Raw genomic sequence first — 18,352 nt, 5'->3', positions numbered from 1 at the left:
CCAGCCTTGGGTCATATAAGGCCAATAAAACAGTAGCGTCTCTTTGCATCCTTTTTCAATGGTTTTTGTATGAAGACTGGAAGTGCCCCAAAAGGTTGGCTGTTGCCTCTATGCACTTGCTGGCCTTTTATCAGTTTGTTGAGAAATAGTCTATTCCCTCTGTTCATTTCAAGAAAAATAGGTCCGTGTTATTCCGATCCCCCATAGGGGAGAGCGAAGGAAAGACAGGGCGGTCCCTGCACAGTGTGCGGGGACCGCCCTGTCAGCTGCCAGCTCAGCGGGGATTTTACGGAGGATCCCTGCTGAGTTTTTGCCGACACACGGAGCGGATCATTACTGATCCGCCCGTGTGAAAGGGCCCAAAGTGATGGCAAATCCAAAATGTTACAACTGTGATCAGAAGAGGTGAGGAAAAATAGAGGCATTCTGGTGAAAGCGGTCTAATGCCCTGTACACACAAGCGGAATTTCCGTCGGAAAAAAGTTGGATGTTTTTTCCGACTGAATTCCGCTCAAGCTTGGCTTGCATACACACGGTCACACAAAAGTTCTCTGAACTTTCGAGCGTTAAAGGAGTTGTAAATGAAATATTTTTTTTCACCTTAATGCAATCTATGCATTAAGGTGAAAAAACATCTGGTGTTTCCGTTTTACTTACCTGACCCGTCGAAAGTCCCGATATCCTCATCGCCGAGGAGCGGGGCCGAGTGATACAGTGAGCTGCTATGGCCGCTCGCTGTATCACGGGAGCGCGCCCGCAATTACTGGTCACCATGCGAGCTCTCGCATGACTGTGGTGAATAATTGCGGGGAGGACCAGAGACGGCCACCGAGGGACCCCAGAAGACATGGATCGGGGGCACTCTGTGCAAAACGAACTGCACAGTGGAGGTAAGTATGACATGTTTGTTATTTTAAAGGGAAACAAAAATTTTCCTTTACAACCGCTTTAAGAACACGGTGACGTACAACACTACGAAGAGGCGAGAAAAAGTTCAATGCTTCTGAGCATGTGTCAAATTGTTTCCGAGCATGCATGTTTTTTTCCCGTTGGAATTCCATACAGACGAACACGTTTTCCGATTTTTTTCCGTCTGAAAAATTGAGAACCTGCTCTCAAACTTTTGCTGGTGGAAATTGCGACAGCAAAAGTCTGATGGAGCATATACACGATCGGAATTTCCGATGAAAAGCTCACAATCAGACTTTTGCTGGCGGAAATTCGGCTCGTGTGTACAGGGCATTAGCCTCCATCCACACTTGTGTAGCGTGTTAACAGGTGCAAAATTCGCTCATTGGGCATCTGGTGCTTGTCAGTGGCACACCAAAAAGGTGGCAAACAACACGATTTTGGGTATGAAAAAACACATAGAATGTGTTTATAAGCATTTTTTAATAATAGGGCGATAACATCTGTACGATCTGTGGGTGGCCTGTAGTTTGGGAAGTATGCGTACTGATGTATAATTCTGATTGCAGCTCTGCACGAAACACAAGGTGGGCATCCTGTACTGCAAAGCTGGCCAGAGCTCAGAGGAGGAGATGTACAACAATGAAAGCGCTGGACCAGCCTTTGAGGAATTCCTGACCTTGTTGGGGGAGAAGGTCTGTCTGAGAGGCTTCCAGAAGTATGCTGCCCAGCTGGACACCAAAAGTGAGTAGTTATCAGGAGAGACGATGCAGTACGGACAGAGGCGGCTCTAGGCTTTGTGAGGCCTTAAAGTGGATGTAAAGCCATTCTCATCCTTTCTAAACTACTGCCGTAGTGCTGATCTATACGGATATAGATGCCTCCTGCATGTATCCTCACCTGTCAAATGTCTCCCCTCTGTCTGTTATAAGAACTGAAAAACTGCGGATTCTGTGGGTGGATCTGTTGTCTGGAGCTCGGTGGGTGGAGTCGTGATGTCTGTAGACTCCCCGCCCTCCTCTTCACTCCCCTTACACTGAATTCTGCTATGATCACTAACATCCAGTCAAAATCCAGAAAAGTAACCACATGACTTTAGAAAAGTGGGAATTGAGTGAGGGTGGGAATTAAAAAATAATGCCTGTCTCCAAGCTAGTGCATGAGATATGTAAATAACCTGTCACTTACAGCAAGGGAGCGGGACGGACTAAGGTTTTTCTCTGTAAGTCTGTTTTGTTTCACTGAACAATAAGAGGATTGCTCAGAGCTGGATTAACTCTGTGTGGTAAGACTGGGCACAGATGATAGGAAATCTTATACTGTACATTGTGACATCAAAAAAAAATAATTATTTTTACATCCACTTTAAGCAAAACTTAGACACGGGGGCCCCACTCATGCCCATAATGGGTAAAAAAAATTCAAGCACATAAATATGGCTGCAGAAAGTTGCATGGATCTAGCACACAGTGATTGAGCAGAGGCAAATTAGGCAGCCGTGAGGCCCCTGTGAGTGCGAAGCCTTAGGCAACCGCCTAATTAAAGAGCCGCCTCTGAGTACGGATATCAGATTTTAAGTTTTAATGGGCCAGGACCATCTTTCTTCTCCCTCATGTATTTGTACTAGACTTGCTTGGATTTTTTTAAATTTGTACCTCCTTTTATTGTAGGCCCCTTTCACATGAGCACTCTGATCAGGTCCATGTATCCCTGTGAACATGTGGATGTAAATGGACTTGTGTCAGTTTTACGCCTGCCTACCTCAAATCCGCCCCAAAAAAATAAAAATAAATATATAGAGGATCCGTCCGCCCCCGTCCTAGGCAGATTGTATTGGAGGGCCGTCAGGTGTAAATCGACAACCAGTCTGTTTATTCCTGGCCGCCCATACAGCAGAGGGGGCTGTGTCTGTGTCCACTCTGCAGAAACACGGACCTGTCATCCGCTCCACATTGCTCGGCTCAGCAGGGAATCAGTAGACAGAATCCCTGCTAATAAAATCGGATTCTGCCCCGTTTGAAAGGGTTTTGGATAGTGTAGAGGGATTACAGCACATGTCAGTTTTTATTTCTGTCTGTGTCCCTGTTGGGGAGATTCATCCTCTTATTTGTCCTGTTTATCATTAATATTGAAAGTTAAAGAAAATCCCAAATTTTTGCTTGTACCCAGAAAAGTAATAGAGGGGAAATCTTCCAATGTGGACACTAGCTCTGATGACCTGGGGTCCCCAAGGAATTCCCTTAATTTTCAGGGATTTCCTCTTCCTGTTTTGGCTATGGGACAAAGTGGGGGGGGGGGGGGGGGGGCGGTATCTCCGAAATGCAACACACATGTAAAAAATAAATAAAATAATGGTGGGTATTATAACCCTCCCTTGCTCTATCCATAATGGAAAAAAAACATGTTGCCTATAGTTCTACCTAAAAAATAAAACATTTGTTCTTTAATTTCTTCTAGACCTTATTAGATATTTGAAGCAAAGCTGGTTCCCTTCACCAATAGTGAAAATCACCCCAAAATGTGCTTTGATTCCTTTTCAGCAAGTTCAGCTGGAATAGACACATTGGGGGAGATTTGCTAAAACAGGAGCACTCAGAATCTGGTGCAGCTGTGCATGGTAGCCAATCAGCTGCTAATGTTAGCTTGTTCAATTAACCACTTAAGACCCGGACCTTTATGCAGGTAAAGGACCTGGCCAGTTTTTGCGATTCGGCACTGCGTCGCTTTAACTGACATGTGCGACGTGGCTCCCAAACAAAATTGGCGTCCTTTTTTTCCCCACAAATAGAGCTTTCTTTTGGTGCTATTTGATCACATCTGCGGTTTTTAGTTTTTGCGCTATAAACAAAAATAGAGCGACAATTTTGAAAAAAATTCAATATTTTTAACTTTTTGCTATAATAAATATCCCCCAAAAAGATATAAAAAAAACTTTTTTTTCCCCTCAGTTTAGGCCGATACGTATTCTACCTATTTTTGGTAAAAAAAATTGCGTTTACAAAATAGGAGATAGTTTTTTTGCATTTTTATAAAAAAACATTTTTTACTACTAATGGCGGCGATCATCGATTTTTTCACCTACCTTTTCCTTCGATTCCCCTTCTAAATGTTTTTTTTCTTTGTCTGAAATTCTCAGTTCCTGTTCCTCCTCGGTAAGCTGTTCTGGTTGACTAACCCCCAGCCAGATGATGGGGGCAAGCTTATGGAGGAGGAACAGGAAGTGAGAAATTCAGACAAAGAAAAAAAACATTTAGAAGGGAAATGGAAGGAAAAGGTAAGTGAACTAACAATGCACGAGCTTAAAGGAACCTATTTAGAAAATAAAAAACAAACCTTTACAACCCCTTTAACCACTTAACCCCCGGACCATATTGCTGGTCAAAGACCAGAGCACTTTTTGCGATTCGGCACTGCATCGCTTTAACTGACAATTGCGCGGTAGTGCGACGTGGCTTCCAAACAAAATTGGCGTCCTTTTTTTCCCACAAATAGAGCTTTCTTTTGGTGGTATTTGATCACCTCTGCGATTTTTAGTTTTTGCGCTATAAATAAAAATATAGCGACAATTTTGAAAAAAAAAATATTTTTTACTTTTTGCTATAATAAATATCCCCCAAAAATATATATATATAAAAAACTTTTTTTTTCCTCCGTTTAGGCCGATACGTATTCTTCTACATATTTTTCGTAAAAAAAATCGCAATAAGCGTTTGGTTTGCGCAAAAGTTATAGCGTTTACAAAATAGGGGGTAGTTTTATGGCATTTTTATAAATATTTTTGTTTTACTAGTAATGGCGGCGATCAGCAATTTTTTTTTCGGTACTGCAACATTATGGCGGACACTTTAGACAAATTCTTAGGACCATTGCCATTTTTATAGCGATCAGTGCTATAAAAATGCCACTGGCAGAGAAGGGGTTAAGTATGTTCCCTGGGTGTGTTCTAACTGAAGGGGGGGTGGACTCACTAGGGGAAATGACTGATCGCTGTTCATACATTGTATGAACAGACAGTCAGGCATTTCTCCCCTGACAGGACCGGGAGCTGTGTGTTTACACACACACAGCTCCCGGTCCCCGCTCTGTAACGAGCGTTTGCGGGTGCCCGGTGGCGATCACGCCCGCTGGGCACGGGAGTCGGGCGCGCGCGCTTGCCCCTATTGGCTGCTGGGCGAGCCGACCTGCCGCTGTATAACTGCGGCGACTGGTCAGCAAGCAGTTAAGCTTTGACAATAAAACCTGGAAGCTGATTGGTTTCTATGCAGAGCTGCACGAGATTTTGTACACTTCAGATTTAATAATTCAACTCCACTGTGTGTAGTAGGTCTGTCTACGTCCTATATGCATAGGGGGTCTTCCTCCTGGTGGATAGGGGGTATTTGACAGAAGCGGATATTAGGCTTTGATCCATGTGGCCTCATTCATCAAAGTGTGATCCACATAGGGGTAGAGTGTCACCTACTAAAGAAGGGAACCTATTCTCTTATTTAGACAAAGCCACTTCTTTTTTCTGAGAATCTGAAAGTTCATAATATTATTCAAACTAATCAGTTGAATTTGAACTCTTCTCTACTTCCTGCAAAAGTCTCAGATTTAAAAAAGTCAGAAAAACTGCTGATTTTCCCCTCCTGATTGTTTGGAAAGCAACATCAGTTAAAGATCAGCCTGTGATCTTGTCTCACACTTGACAGGTTCACTTTCAGTGAGGGCGCATTCTGGTGCCGCTCTGCACTTGCCAAATGTATCATGAAGAAGCAATTCAAACCCACAGGATCTTATTGAAAATATGTGACAATGGCAACTTAACCAAAATAGTTTATTTTTTTTCTCTCTTACAAAATCAAAATTAAGACTGAATGCTTGCTAGAGGTAAGAACCCATATTTTTTCTTGCACTCGTCTTTAAATGGCTCTTACAGTGCGGTCATTCTTACATGCAGCAAAATCATTTCCACATAATAAATGTATACAAAGCTATATATCTGGACTAAAGAGGGACATGATTACAGTTATGGTGGACAGTCCCTCCCAAATTCAGACATTGGGAGGCATTTGAAAAGAACCAATAAATGTAGCTGGGACAATTGTTCAGGCACAATTTTAATTAAAAATACATTTTCTTACAAAATAGTTACAGTAAAACCTTGGATTGCGAGCATAATTCATTCCAGAAGCATGCTTGTAATCCAAAGCACTTATTATAATGGAAACTCAAATGATTTAACCATTTATTCATAGGCCCTTCAGTTTATAGTCCATATAAAAAGATTATAACAATGTGATAGGTTGTGTAACTATAAAATGTCCATCCACAAATGGAAGCCTCTGCAAGGGGATTAGAAGCAAAATCCAGCAGGAGCTACAGAGTGTAAAATAGGAGAGAGGAGCCTCTAAGTGTAGCAATATAGTTACATTTAATAAAGGTACAACATTTAGAAACTCACATGGCACATCTAAGTATGCAAGCATCCGGAGTAAAGCTGTCCTCCGCACCACCAGCACTCACCGTTGTCAGTCTACAATCACGATCGTAAAAACTACCCTGCATCTGTGATGCCTGGCTCTCACCAGAAAGCATAGTCATCTGTGCAAAAGTTCCAGCATCGTCCTGCTATGATCAGATCACAGCCTAAGGGCCCGGCCTTAGTCCCACGCCTCCACCTTAGTGCACTTGGTCATCGGGAGCCTAGTTGCTTCTTCCAGGTTCTCTCACAGCCAAGTCCTCCCATGGTGCACAACGGCTGCCCTGTGAATGGGGTCCTACCCCTACAGCCCCTATCACATATCCTAGGTGGTTGCAGGAGTAGGACACTTTTTTTCTCGCCTAGGCCACAGGGAGATAGAGCAAGCTGAAAACAAATAAAAGCTACTATTGTGTGGATAGCTGAGGGTTGGCTGAGGAAGGGACTCAAAGACCCTTTTACAGGGTAAAGTTCGGCTTTAAATGAGTGGTATGGCCAAAGGTATGGCCTGCTGTCAGCTGACGTCACTCCGCCGGTCCAAGATCGACGCTGCATCCACCTAGGTGAGTATACGTTTTTTTTTAAATAAACCCCATACTTCGCTTTTATTTTTTAATTTATTGTATCTCAAGTGTCACTGCTGTGGGGTCTTTTGTGCTGCCATACCTATCAACCTTGTGCTGATGAAGGCCCAATGACTGTTCAGGAAGCAGTGCTGTGGTTAGGCAAAGGCCATGCTTTAAAAACCCATTGGGTGGGACATTCATGTAAAATCCTGCCATGCAAAATGTAATTCACCCAAAAGTCCATTCACCTTTTTGTAGCGCAGGGATATGAAATTAGCGGACCTCCAGCTGTTGCAAAACTACAAGTCCCATCATGCCTCTGCATCTGGGTGTTATGTTTGTGGTTGTCAGAGTCTTGCTATGCCTCATGGGACTTGTAGTTCTGCAACAGCTGGAGGTCCGCTAATTGCATATCCCTGTTGTAGAGGGTTGTTTTCATGTCTCTCCCAGTGTGCATTGCTTGAAGTCTCCCTGTATGTTCTCTAGTGACAGTCTTTCCAAAATTCCAATTAATCAATTGTCGTCGTCTTGTTCTTTTTTCCAGCGGATTCCACAGGATCGCACTCGTTGTATACCAACTACCAGGACTATGAAATCATGTTCCACGTGTCTACAATGCTGCCATACACCCCAAACAACAGACAGCAGGTATGTCCCACCATTGTAGGGGAGTGCAGCACAGCATAGTGCAGTTTATGAATATTTATGATTACTAAGCAACTTGTGATTTATTATACGACCACCTGAGAGCTTTTCATGAAGATGATTTTGTGTGTCAGACATGCATAGATTTCAGAGCAATATTATCTTGTCCCATGGGAAGTCTCATTCATGAAGTATGATTCTAGATTTTGGGCACAGACCGACAAGATTCTATAGATGCTGAAATGTTAAAGCGGGGGTTCACCCTAAAAAAAAATTCTAACATTACATGATACTCACTCTCTACATTGACAGTATGCCGAAATTATTTTTTCTCTTATCGTCCATGGACGGACACAGCTCCTTAAATCTTGACAAGTGGGTTATGTTCCCTGTTTACAGGAGAGGACTAGGCAGAAACATGTTAAATAGTTAAATACATGTTACATTAACAGAGTTGAACAGCCCCGCCCAGGGGGCGGTCCCTCCAGACATAACCCTCCTCACTGCAGCTTGCAGCCTCAGTTTCGTTCTGCCTAGCAAAGGAGAAGGACGTATGGCTCCCTTTGGGCCCAGCGCCCTGAGGAGAAATTTTATTTTATTTTACTTTACTTTTTCTTGAAGAATCTTCTTTCAACTGTTGGCTGAGAGACAGGCTGGATATTATAGATCCTTGTAGTCTACTCAGTCCGACCAGCAAGCGTGGGCACACCTTTGCAAAGAGGCTTGGTCTGCCACGCCATACCTCATGACTCCTGAGGTGGCCGGTGAGCTTTGCTCCGAGGTCCACATATGACTGAGCTGTGGTGTTGCCTCAATCACAGTGGACCGGGCCGACAGCTACCTCCATTGCGGTTGTAGGTCTGTCAGGAATGCGTCAGCGAGTCCTCGCTCGGACGGGTAAGTACAGTCCCTCCTGCTTCGGTGGGTTGGTACAGCTGGGCATTCCTGGGGTTCGGGGGTCCCTTCCCCTTACTTCCCTGCTCCTTTCCCTTGCTGCATTGCTAACATTGCCGCTGTCAGGGGGGAGGGGGCCTTCCTGAGGGGACTGTGTTATCTGGCCTGTGCTTTTTCTTTTTTGTATTGGGCTTTCCTGTGAGGTAAAAAGCCCTGTGATGAGCACAGATGTTTATGATTATACTTCAGCAGACGCTGACTGATTGGTGACACCTGTAATGGTTTTGCTTTTTATGCTGTATCTGTGACTTATCCTTAGATAAAAAAGCCCTAGGAGGCTTTTCCTGTTTAAACACAGGTCCCTGCAAAAGTTACCTCACGGTTCTTTTCCTCTCAGAGGCAGCGCTGTGCAGTCTCCTCCTGAGGGAGTCCCCTGGTTACCCCTGGTCAGCGCAGCAAGTGGGTGAGAGGCCCTGAATAGGGCTCTAGGAGCTTTTGTCTATTTGTATGGACAGGTGTGCATATTATAATACACACTATATGTAAATATTGGAGTCAGTATCTGGGTCCTTCCCCACATGCTGGTGGTGGCAGCAGGTGTTAGCACCTGTGATTCCCACAGAGTTTTTATTGTTAGTCCTGGACACAGTTTGTGCCAGGGTGGGGGTGGACTGCGGGCGGGTGGTAAAAGAGTGCCCCCTTCCCCCGCTATCCCCTGGGGAATGCTCTGTTATGGAGCCATGGACTAGGTACCTAGTTAAAAAAAAAAAAAAAAAAAAAGGCAGAATAAGGCATTTATGGGTGCGCTTTTTACTGCTGCAAGGGACTCTCCTAAGCTGCATAGTGCAGCTGGGTTTCCGCTGAGGGCTCGGTCTTTTTTGGATCACACAAATCAGACCGCTGTATAGGTTTTTTCCTTCTGTGCCCTTCTTTGATAATTTCTGAGATGCGGAATGAGAAAAGCCACTGAGGGCTTTTGTAGTCCCTCACCGCCGGGCGGGAACCCCTACTTGTATGGATCTGACTGATAGAAGATCCGAAGTACTGACCCGTTCCATGTTTACCATGCTGGGGTCTGGCTTGCGGCCTATTGTGGCCACTACACTGGGGTCTCAGTGGTCGCTGGCGCTATTTTTTGGGAGATTTTTCAATTACATTGAAAACTCCCATTGGCGCCCATTTTGTCGTAGCCACGCTATGGCGCAGCTTACATTGTGCTGGCCTTTTTCCTGTGGCCGCGTTCTGAACGCTCGGCGGCCATCTTGGAGTAGTCCTGACCCCTAGTGCTGTATACAACTCACAGAGTGAGCATTTTGCACCAGACAGTGGAGGAGCACCGACTCTCTCCTGAGGTTATTAGCCTAGCGGACCAGCTGGTCCAGGGCCTCATATAGGTCTGTGATGCTTCATTGAATGCTGCGCCCTTGTTATCCAGGGCGTCTGTTTCAGAATGGTTTTATGCACACGGTGGTGTAGTGCTTAACTCCATTACTTGGCAGCAAAAGAGTCATTGGTTCGAATCTGCACACTGACGCCAATCTGCACACTGACGCCAATCTGCCTGGAGCTTGCATTGTCGCTCCCTGTGTCTGTGTGGGTTTCCTCCGGGTACTCCGGTTTCCTCCAAAGACATGTGTGCATACACCTACATAATATACATACACACTATGTGTGTGTATTATTTAGGGGCAACCCTCCCAGGGCATCAAAGGCCCAGCTGGGGGACTAATCTGTCCCTGGGTGCATAAGCCGATCACGCCGGCACCCAAATCCTGCCAATGTATATAGCCTTCCCTCCCTGTCTCTAGGTGGGAGGGGCGGCTTGCAGGTTCACAATTCAGTGAAACCTCCCTGCTCTCCGACTAGTGGGTCTGCGAGGTGGTCTCTTCGGAGTACTAGATAGGGTTTCCTCCTATCCACAGAACAAAGTTCTGTCCTTGTGTCTTCCCCTCCCGGCACGTCGGTCTGCCTTGGGCAGTGTGGGATTTGCTAAGCTGCAAGGTAATTTTACCTTTCCTGCAGGACGAGAGTAGCTGCGCTTCATCCGGGGGATGTCCTGACGTCCTCAGACATCAGGGACGCATACATGCATGTCCCGTTTTGCACATGTCACAGTGTTTTTTTCTGTGCTTCGTGATGAGAGAAGGGTCTCTGTCAGCCTGTGGCCCTCCCTTTTGATCTGGCGTCAGCACCATGGGTTTTCAGCTAGGAGCTCGCACTTATTTGAATTTTGTTGGGACAGCGAGGCTTTGCCTCATTGGCTACTTTGACGACTTTCTTCTGAGAGCAGCTTCTGTCTCCGACCTAGTGGATGGGTTATTCCCATTCAGACCCTCCGAAGATTCGGGTGGATGTTAAACGTTTAGGCCAGAAAGTGTAGCTCAGTGGCAGCAAGCCTGCCCTACATGTGTGCGACCCAGGGTTCAAATTATGGGCATGCTAGGTTCCGACTCAGCGTTGGAGTATCTAGTGTTGATCCAGACTCCTCAGTGGCAAAGGTCCTTCTTCCCCTGGAGAAATTGCAGACTCTTCAGTCTGCGGAGAAGGTATTGGCATCACGCAATCGGTCTTCTCTCCGGGCGCCTGCTGGTTCAGGGTCTGTGGGTAGCCTCCTTCAAGGTGGTACTGTATGCCCAGTTCCACACCCTGGTTTTCCAGTGGAACTACTGTCCAGGTGGTAAAAATCTCTTGTCTCTGAAATCATTAGATTCCTGTGCGCCACCTAGTCAGAGTCTCTCTGAGTTGGTGACAGAGATTCCCGACTCTTCGGTCCGGGAAGTTGTTCCTTCCTTCCAGTGGTCGGTGTTTACGACGAATGCCAGCTCACGGGTTGTGAACCTGGAGGTTCACAAAACTGGGGGGTCCAGTCGGCCCTGAGTCGCTGGACTTGCGGGACCTATGACCACACCTCCTTGAATGTGTCTGGTCTCGGTAGCTACCCAGGGTCGGGCCTGGCTAGTGCCTGGTGGAAGACCGCCTGGGAATACCAGGTGCTGTCTACTGTTCATTGTCCTACTATTTTAGGCGATCAGGCTATGCTTCTCCTTGTGGTCGACCAATCTGGTTTCAGCCGGACAACGCCACGGCCGTGGCTTCAGTCTACCATCAGGTATGCCGGCAGGCAGACTACTGGAGTCGCCAGATGCTGGACCAGGGCGACTGGTCTTTGTGCTTGGGGTGTTTCGGCTCCCTTGCAGGAGGTGAACCTCACATGGCATGGATCTCCTGGCAGCTTGTCTCCGCCGCAAGGGTGTCAGTTAGTGGCCAGGTCTAGTGATCTTGTACAGACGCGTCAGTCGCGCTGGTGGCCCTGTGTTGTCTGTATCGGTGATTTTTTGCCATTCCTCCATGGTAGTTGCTTCCTCGGCCGCTCCACAGAGTGGATGCTGAGGAGATCCCGATGATTCTAATCGCTCCAGATTAATCTCGGCGTCCTTGGTACGCTGATATCGGGCGCCTGGTAGCGGAGGCACCCTGGCGATTGCCAGGGCAGGAGGTTCCTGTCTCAAGGTCCCATACTTCCTCCTGTTGTACAGTCACTGACTTGCTTAACATGGTTATTGGAAGCCAGACTTTAGGTGACCAGGGTCTGTCTGACTCGGTCATCTCAACAGGGCACCGTAGTCTTCTTCCGGAGGATCTACCGTCGCACCTCTCTTGGTGCGAAGGGATGGAGTGACGTCCACGGGCGTACTTTCAATGTCCAGGGTCCTGCTGTTTTTAAAGCTTGGATTGGATCTAAAAATTGCTTAAAGCACCGTTTGGGGGCAGATTTCAGCCTTGGCTGTGTTCTTTTAGTGGCCTTTTTGCGGCCCGTTCCCTGGTGGGTCCCCTTTTTTTTGTGTGCAAGGGGTTTGTCATATACTTTCCCCTCTTGGCCCATCTCTTCCCCCATGAGTTTTGACTCTGGTGCTCTCGGTTCTTCAGGAACCTTCCTTTTGGAAACATCAGAGAGATTTTCTCTTGACACTATCTCAGAAGGTGGCCCCTTTAGTGGCCTTTACCTCTGTTAGAGGGGTTTCTGAGTTGGCGGTCTTGTCTTGCAAGCCGCCATGCTTGATCCCCCATAAGGATTAGGTGATGGTGCGCCCGCGACCTTCCCTTCTTCCGAAGGAGGTTTCGGCCTTTCATACTTTAGGCGTGGTACGCGCTTTGCGGGTATACCAGCCTACTACGGCTCCATTTCGGAGCTTCTGACTCTCTTTTGTGTCGGTGTCTGGTCCACAAAAGGGCCTGGCGGTCTCGTCGACCACCATTTCTCGGTGGATCGGGCAGGCCGTCATACAGGCCTATGCTCCTAAGGGCGGGCCCCCCTTTCCGGTCACGGCACTTTCGACCAGGGCAATTGGTGCTTCCTGGGTTTTTTTTTTGTTTTTTTTTCCGACATCATGCGTCGGTCTCACAGGTGTGCGAGGCGGCGATTTGCTCGTCCGTTCACGCTTTTTCCAGAACTTACATGGTTGCTGTGAGTGCATCTTATGATGTTTTTTTCAGCCGCTAGTTTTTGCCGGCGGCTGTTTAAAGTTGCACCTCCTCCGTTGAGGAGCTCTGCTTGTTTTGGGGTGAAGTTAAAATTGTTTTTACTGATATATTTCCCACCCCTCGTTTTTTGACACTGCTTGGGGACGTCCCACTTGTCAAGATTTAAGGAGCTGTGTCCGTCCATGGACGATAAGAGAAAATAGGATTTTTTGTACTCACCGTAAAATCCTTTTCTCTGAAGTCCATGGACGGACACAGCTCCCACCCCTCCTTTTTAGGTTTGTACTGCTTGTTACGAACTGAGGCTGCAAGCTGCAGTGAGGAGGGTTATGTCTGGAGGGACCGCCCCCTGGGCGGGGCTGTTCAACTCTGTTAATGTAACATGTATTTAACTATTTAACATGTTTCTGCCTAGTCCTCTCCTGTAAACAGGGAACATAACCCACTTGTCAAGATTTAAGGAGCTGTGTCCGTCCATGGACTTCAGAGAAAAGGATTTTACGGTGAGTACAAAAAATCCTATTTTTTCGCTGTACATACCTTCGTACAGATATTTTCTTCCCCGAATTCCGGGTAGGGCCTCCCGCGGAGTGGGCGTTCCTATCCAGCAGGTGATTGACGTGATGACAAAAACTACCTCCCCTCGTCGCATAAGGAGCGTCATGAGTTGACGATAAAGCCGAACGTCGGTGCGCAGGCGCCGTATAGCGCCGACTTGCCATTCGGCTTCTTTCGGCAACTCGTGATGCTCCTTATGCCACGGGGGGAGGTAGTTTTTGTCATCATGTCAATCACCTGCTAGATAGGAACGCCCACTCTCGCGGGAGGCCCTACCCAGAAGCCGGGGAAAAAAATAGCTGTACGAGGTATGTACAGCAAAAAAAATAATTTTTTTTGGCATACTGTCAATGTAGAGAGTGAGCTGGATGTAATGTTAGAAAATCGTTTTTAGGGTGAACCCCCGCTTTAAGTGTAAAAAATGAAGTATGTTACTTCAATGCAAGCACATTTATTTCTTCATGTTTTATTCTTGCAAAAATTATGTAACAACCACAAAATACTTCTTCACCTGCCAGAAATCCAATGTGTTCCTAACCTTGTTTGACAACACAGTGCCTTTGCTGCACTCAAATCCCAATCACTGTTTTCAGTCCTGCCTGCTGGATTACTGTCCCTTTCCCCAATCATACATTTATTTAAATTCCAGCCAAACAGTACTACTACCCATGCCTCCCAGGGACCTGCCCCACACTGTATAGGTAAAGGGCTTTTTCTTGCTACTGGCACAAAGTCAAAGAAAAGAAAATTATCCTGGGGCATGTTGTAGAGCATGGGTCTTCAAACTACGGCCCTCCAGTTGTTCAGGAACTACAATTCCCATCATGCCTAGTCATGTCTGTGAATGTCAGAGTTTTACAATGCCTCATGGGATGTGTAGTTCTGCAACAGCTGGAGGGCCATAGTTTGAGGATCCCTGTTGTAGAGGAACTATATTATTACAGTAGAAGCCCACCCTAACACAAAAATTCCTGCATCTACAGACTTTCTCGCTCTAACACTAACCTATCTAGCCCTGTAAAGAAGAAATCGGTATTCTTACTTTTCTTTATCGTACATCACGGGACACAGAGCGGCATTCATTACTATATGGGTTATATGGAGTACCTTCAGGTGTAGACACTGGCAATCTCAAACAGGAAATGCCCCTCCCTATATAACCCCCTCCCATAGGAGGCGTACCTCAGTTTTTCCGCCAGTGTCTTAGGTGTTAGTCATGGTTTAGCTTGCCTCCACATCCTTGGGATTAGGTGAGCTAACCGGTTCTGTCCAAAAAAGCCTCAGCGCTAAAGTGGTCAGTAACCGGACCCCAAACCCTTGGGGTATAGCCCATAATGCTTTTCTTTTTAGAGAGCTGGACCCTGGGCCCAGAACTTAGAAACCTTTGGGTGCCTAATGTTTCTGTTGCCAGAGTGCTATATGGGCCCAGGACAGTGGATCCTTCATAGGAACCCAGGGCCTGAAGGTCTAGACATCCCCACCGAGATGGGGGAAGATTGGGCCTCTTGCTTGGCAAAGTCCTGCGGCATGGAGCAGGTAAGTGAGGGGAAAACTTGCGGAACTTGGTTCTTAGCAGGTTTTTTCTGGGGGGTCACAGGGGACATGCCTAAAGTTATGCACTGCATCTGGCAAACTAGTCACATATCATAAAGATAGGATGGCTCTATATGTATTATTCCCCATAAGATGTGACCTCCCTTGTAGTGTTGGAAAAGCATTGAGTGGGGCCTGTGTGATATAAAAGTATATGTGTGTGTCAGAGAGCTGTGCTTACCTGCAAGCCTCCAGGCGATGCTCCATTCAGTCTTCCTCCTCACGGCCTGCAAAGCAGGCAAAACGCTGACCTCCTCATGGTTCCAGGCTGCAGTTTGCTGGAGCAGAGAGGTCCCTTCCTCCCAACCCCACCCCCCCCCCTGTCGGGAGGGGCATTTCCTGTTTGAGATTGCTGGGGGGGAAGGGCGGGTCAGTGGCTTAAGGAAGGGGCGGCCCTTCCTTGTTTGTTCCATATAGCTCATTCAATACTTTGGAACTGAGGAGGAAAGACCAGAACGGCAAGCACGGGGCGCCGAGGACACACAGTGGCCAGAAAGAATATTGCAGTCTTCAGAAAGACTGTTTTCAAGCCTAGGAATAGGCTGTTTCTTTTCCATCTCATAGTTTTTCTTGCAATACTACTCAGGGGGACAGAATGTTTTTTCTTTCCTAGATTTGAAAAAAAAAAAAAAAAAAAAGATTTTTTTTGAAAAAAAAAAAAAAAAAAAGTGTCATCTAGGGGAGAGGAAGCATTTTTTATCCCCCAAACAGGTGTTTGGGCATTTAACTATTTATAAGTCCCAGGTACCAATAAGTAGCAGGTGTACCTCGGTATTGTACCATGGCATCAAAAAACAAGGTTACAAGAGGTGGGGATTCCCCCAGAGAGTCTGAGGTCTCGGACAAAGCTATGCCGCTGCTTTCCCCACAGGGAGCCTTGGGGCCATCGGGATCTGGGGCTGGAGCTGACGCGGGTCAGTCCAACCCCAAGATGGTCACGGAGGAGGTATTACTCACCTCTTTAAAAGAGATGCAGAAAAGCATGGGTAAAATGATAGCCGCAGCTATGCGGGGCAGTAAGCGGAATAGATCTCCGTCGCCCGAGCGCGGACCCTCAGAAGAGGAGGTCCTTTCCTCAGGGGAATTGGACGACCTCTTGGACAAGGACCAAGTAGGTTCAGGGATCGAAGATCCGGATACAGAGGAGTCTGGGGCAGTCTCCCTGAGGGAGAGCTGGTGGATTCAAGGATTGTCGGACTTGGTCCATAGGGCATTCAACTTGCCAGTACCAGATCTCCAGGTATCGACGGTTTCAGCTTTGGGCTCACTGAGGGCGCCTCAAAGCAATGCTGTGTTTCCGATCCATCCTCTATTAGAGGGAGTTTTGTTCCAAGATTGGAACAAGCCAGATAAGATCTTCTTACCACCTAAGAAGTTCTCTGTCCTATATCCTATGGAAGAAAATTTTTCCAAAAGATGGGCTACTCCTGCAGTGGACGCAGCCATCTCATGTGTTAACAAATCGTTAACATGCCCTGTAGAAAACATACAGGTGTTCAAGGATCCAGTTGATAAGCGCTTGGAAGCACTACTTAAGAACTCCTTCACTACTGCAGGGGCAGTAGTACAGCCAGCTGTGGCTGCGATTGGGGTCGCTCAAGCATTATCGGATCAATTTAAGCAGATGCTTAAACTTATTCCTGCCCAGCAGGCAGAAGAATTTTCGGATGTCCCTAAGGCCATATGTTTTACGGTAGACGCAATCAAGGATTCTATCCAGCAAGCGTCACGTTTATCGTTATCCCTTATCCATATGAGAAGACTCTTATGGTTAAAAGGCTGGGAGGCTGAGCCCCCATGCAAGAAGCTCCTGGTAGGGTTCCCCTTCCATGGAGGACGACTCTTCGGAGAAGACCTAGATAAATACATTCAGACCATTTCAAACGGCAAGAGTACTCTCTTGCCAACTAAGAAGAAGGTTCAGGGGCCTGCGTTTAAACGACAGTATTCCCCTGGGCAGGGGCCCTCTAATGCCAAGCAGTATCGACGGCCTCCTGCAAAAGCAAACTTCGGCTTCAACAGCAAATCACAAGGACAGGCTGTTAGAGGCAAAAGGCAGTGGTTTCGCAAACCAGCAAAACCAGCCCCCAAGCCAACCTTATGAAGGGGCGCCCCCACCCACGAAGGTGGGGGGAAGGCTGCGACTCTTTTCAGAGATTTGGGAAGCCAGCATTCCCGACGAGTGGGTACGGTCTTCCGTGGCCACAGGCTACAAATTAGATTTCCTAAGGTTTCCTCCTCCTCATTTCCAGGAGTCGAGGATTCCAAACGATCCGCCTCGGATTCCGGCCAGTCCTGGAACAGGGGCTGGGTTTCTACTCCAACCTATTCATCATCCCAAAATCCAATGGAGATGTCAGGCCAATTTTGGACCTAAAAATGGTAAATGCATATCTAAAGATCCGCTCATTTCGGATGGAATCCGTGCGGTCAGCAGCTGCCACACTCCAGAAGGACGACTTCATGGCGTCCATAGACATAAAGGATGCCTACCTTCATGTTCCAATTTATCAGCCACATCAAAGATATCTACGCTTCATGGTGGCTTCGCGTCACTTCCAATTCGTGGCACTTCCCTTCGGGTTGGCTACGGCCCCCCGGGTGTTCACGAAGGTCCTAGCTCCGATCCTAGCCAAGCTAAGGATCCAAGGGGTCACGATCCTAGCATACCTGGACGACCTCCTAGTCATAGACCACTCGTCTCCCGGCTTGGAGCGAGCAGTGGCCCTCACGGTCCAATACCTCGAGAGGTTCGGCTGGGTCCTAAATCGAGAAAAGTCAGCTTTCCAGCCCACAAGGCAGTTGGAATATCTCGGCATGAGATTAGACACAGAACAACAAGGAGTGTTCCTACCTCTGAGGAAGGTAAAAGCCATCAAGGAATTAATCCTACTGGTTCTAAGCAAGAAAGAACCGACTATTCGCCTATGTATGAGGTTACTAGGCAAGATGGTGGCCACGTTCGAGGCGGTACCATACGCCCAGAGCCACACTCGCATCCTACAGGCAGCCATCCTGTCAGCATGGAGCAGAAGGCCACAGGCCTTGGATATCCCGTTGCCGCTCTTATCAAGAGTCCGACAAAGTCTGTGTTGGTGGTTAGACCCTCAGAATCTACTGAAGGGGAAGTCTTTCAGCCCAGTGGCTTGGAAGATAGTGACCACAGACGCCAGCCTGACGGGCTGGGGAGCAATTTTGGATGGTTGCACTCGCCAAGGTACTTGGGCAAAGCCAGAGAAGCAGT

At 47.1% G+C, this 18,352-nt stretch overlaps 1 protein-coding gene across 8 annotated transcripts in view; it reads left to right on the top strand.

Annotated features, from left to right (window-relative positions):
* SIPA1L3 (signal induced proliferation associated 1 like 3) overlaps positions 1–18,352 on the top strand; it is a 296,576-nt gene that overhangs the window by 184,691 nt on the left and 93,533 nt on the right. For all 8 annotated transcript variants that reach the window (XM_040323131.1, XM_040323135.1, XM_040323127.1 and 5 more), the window contains 2 exons: positions 1,479–1,653; positions 7,481–7,584. In XM_040323131.1, the coding sequence (XP_040179065.1) occupies positions 1,479–1,653; positions 7,481–7,584 (279 nt within the window). The remainder of the gene's footprint in view (positions 1–1,478; positions 1,654–7,480; positions 7,585–18,352) is intronic.

The sequence above is a fragment of the Rana temporaria genome, chromosome 9, assembly GCF_905171775.1.
Source record: "Rana temporaria chromosome 9, aRanTem1.1, whole genome shotgun sequence".
In the NCBI taxonomy this organism is placed as follows: Eukaryota; Metazoa; Chordata; class Amphibia; order Anura; family Ranidae; genus Rana; species Rana temporaria.
Note: the sequence above shows the minus strand (reverse complement) of the source record. Positions and strands in the feature narration are given on the sequence as shown.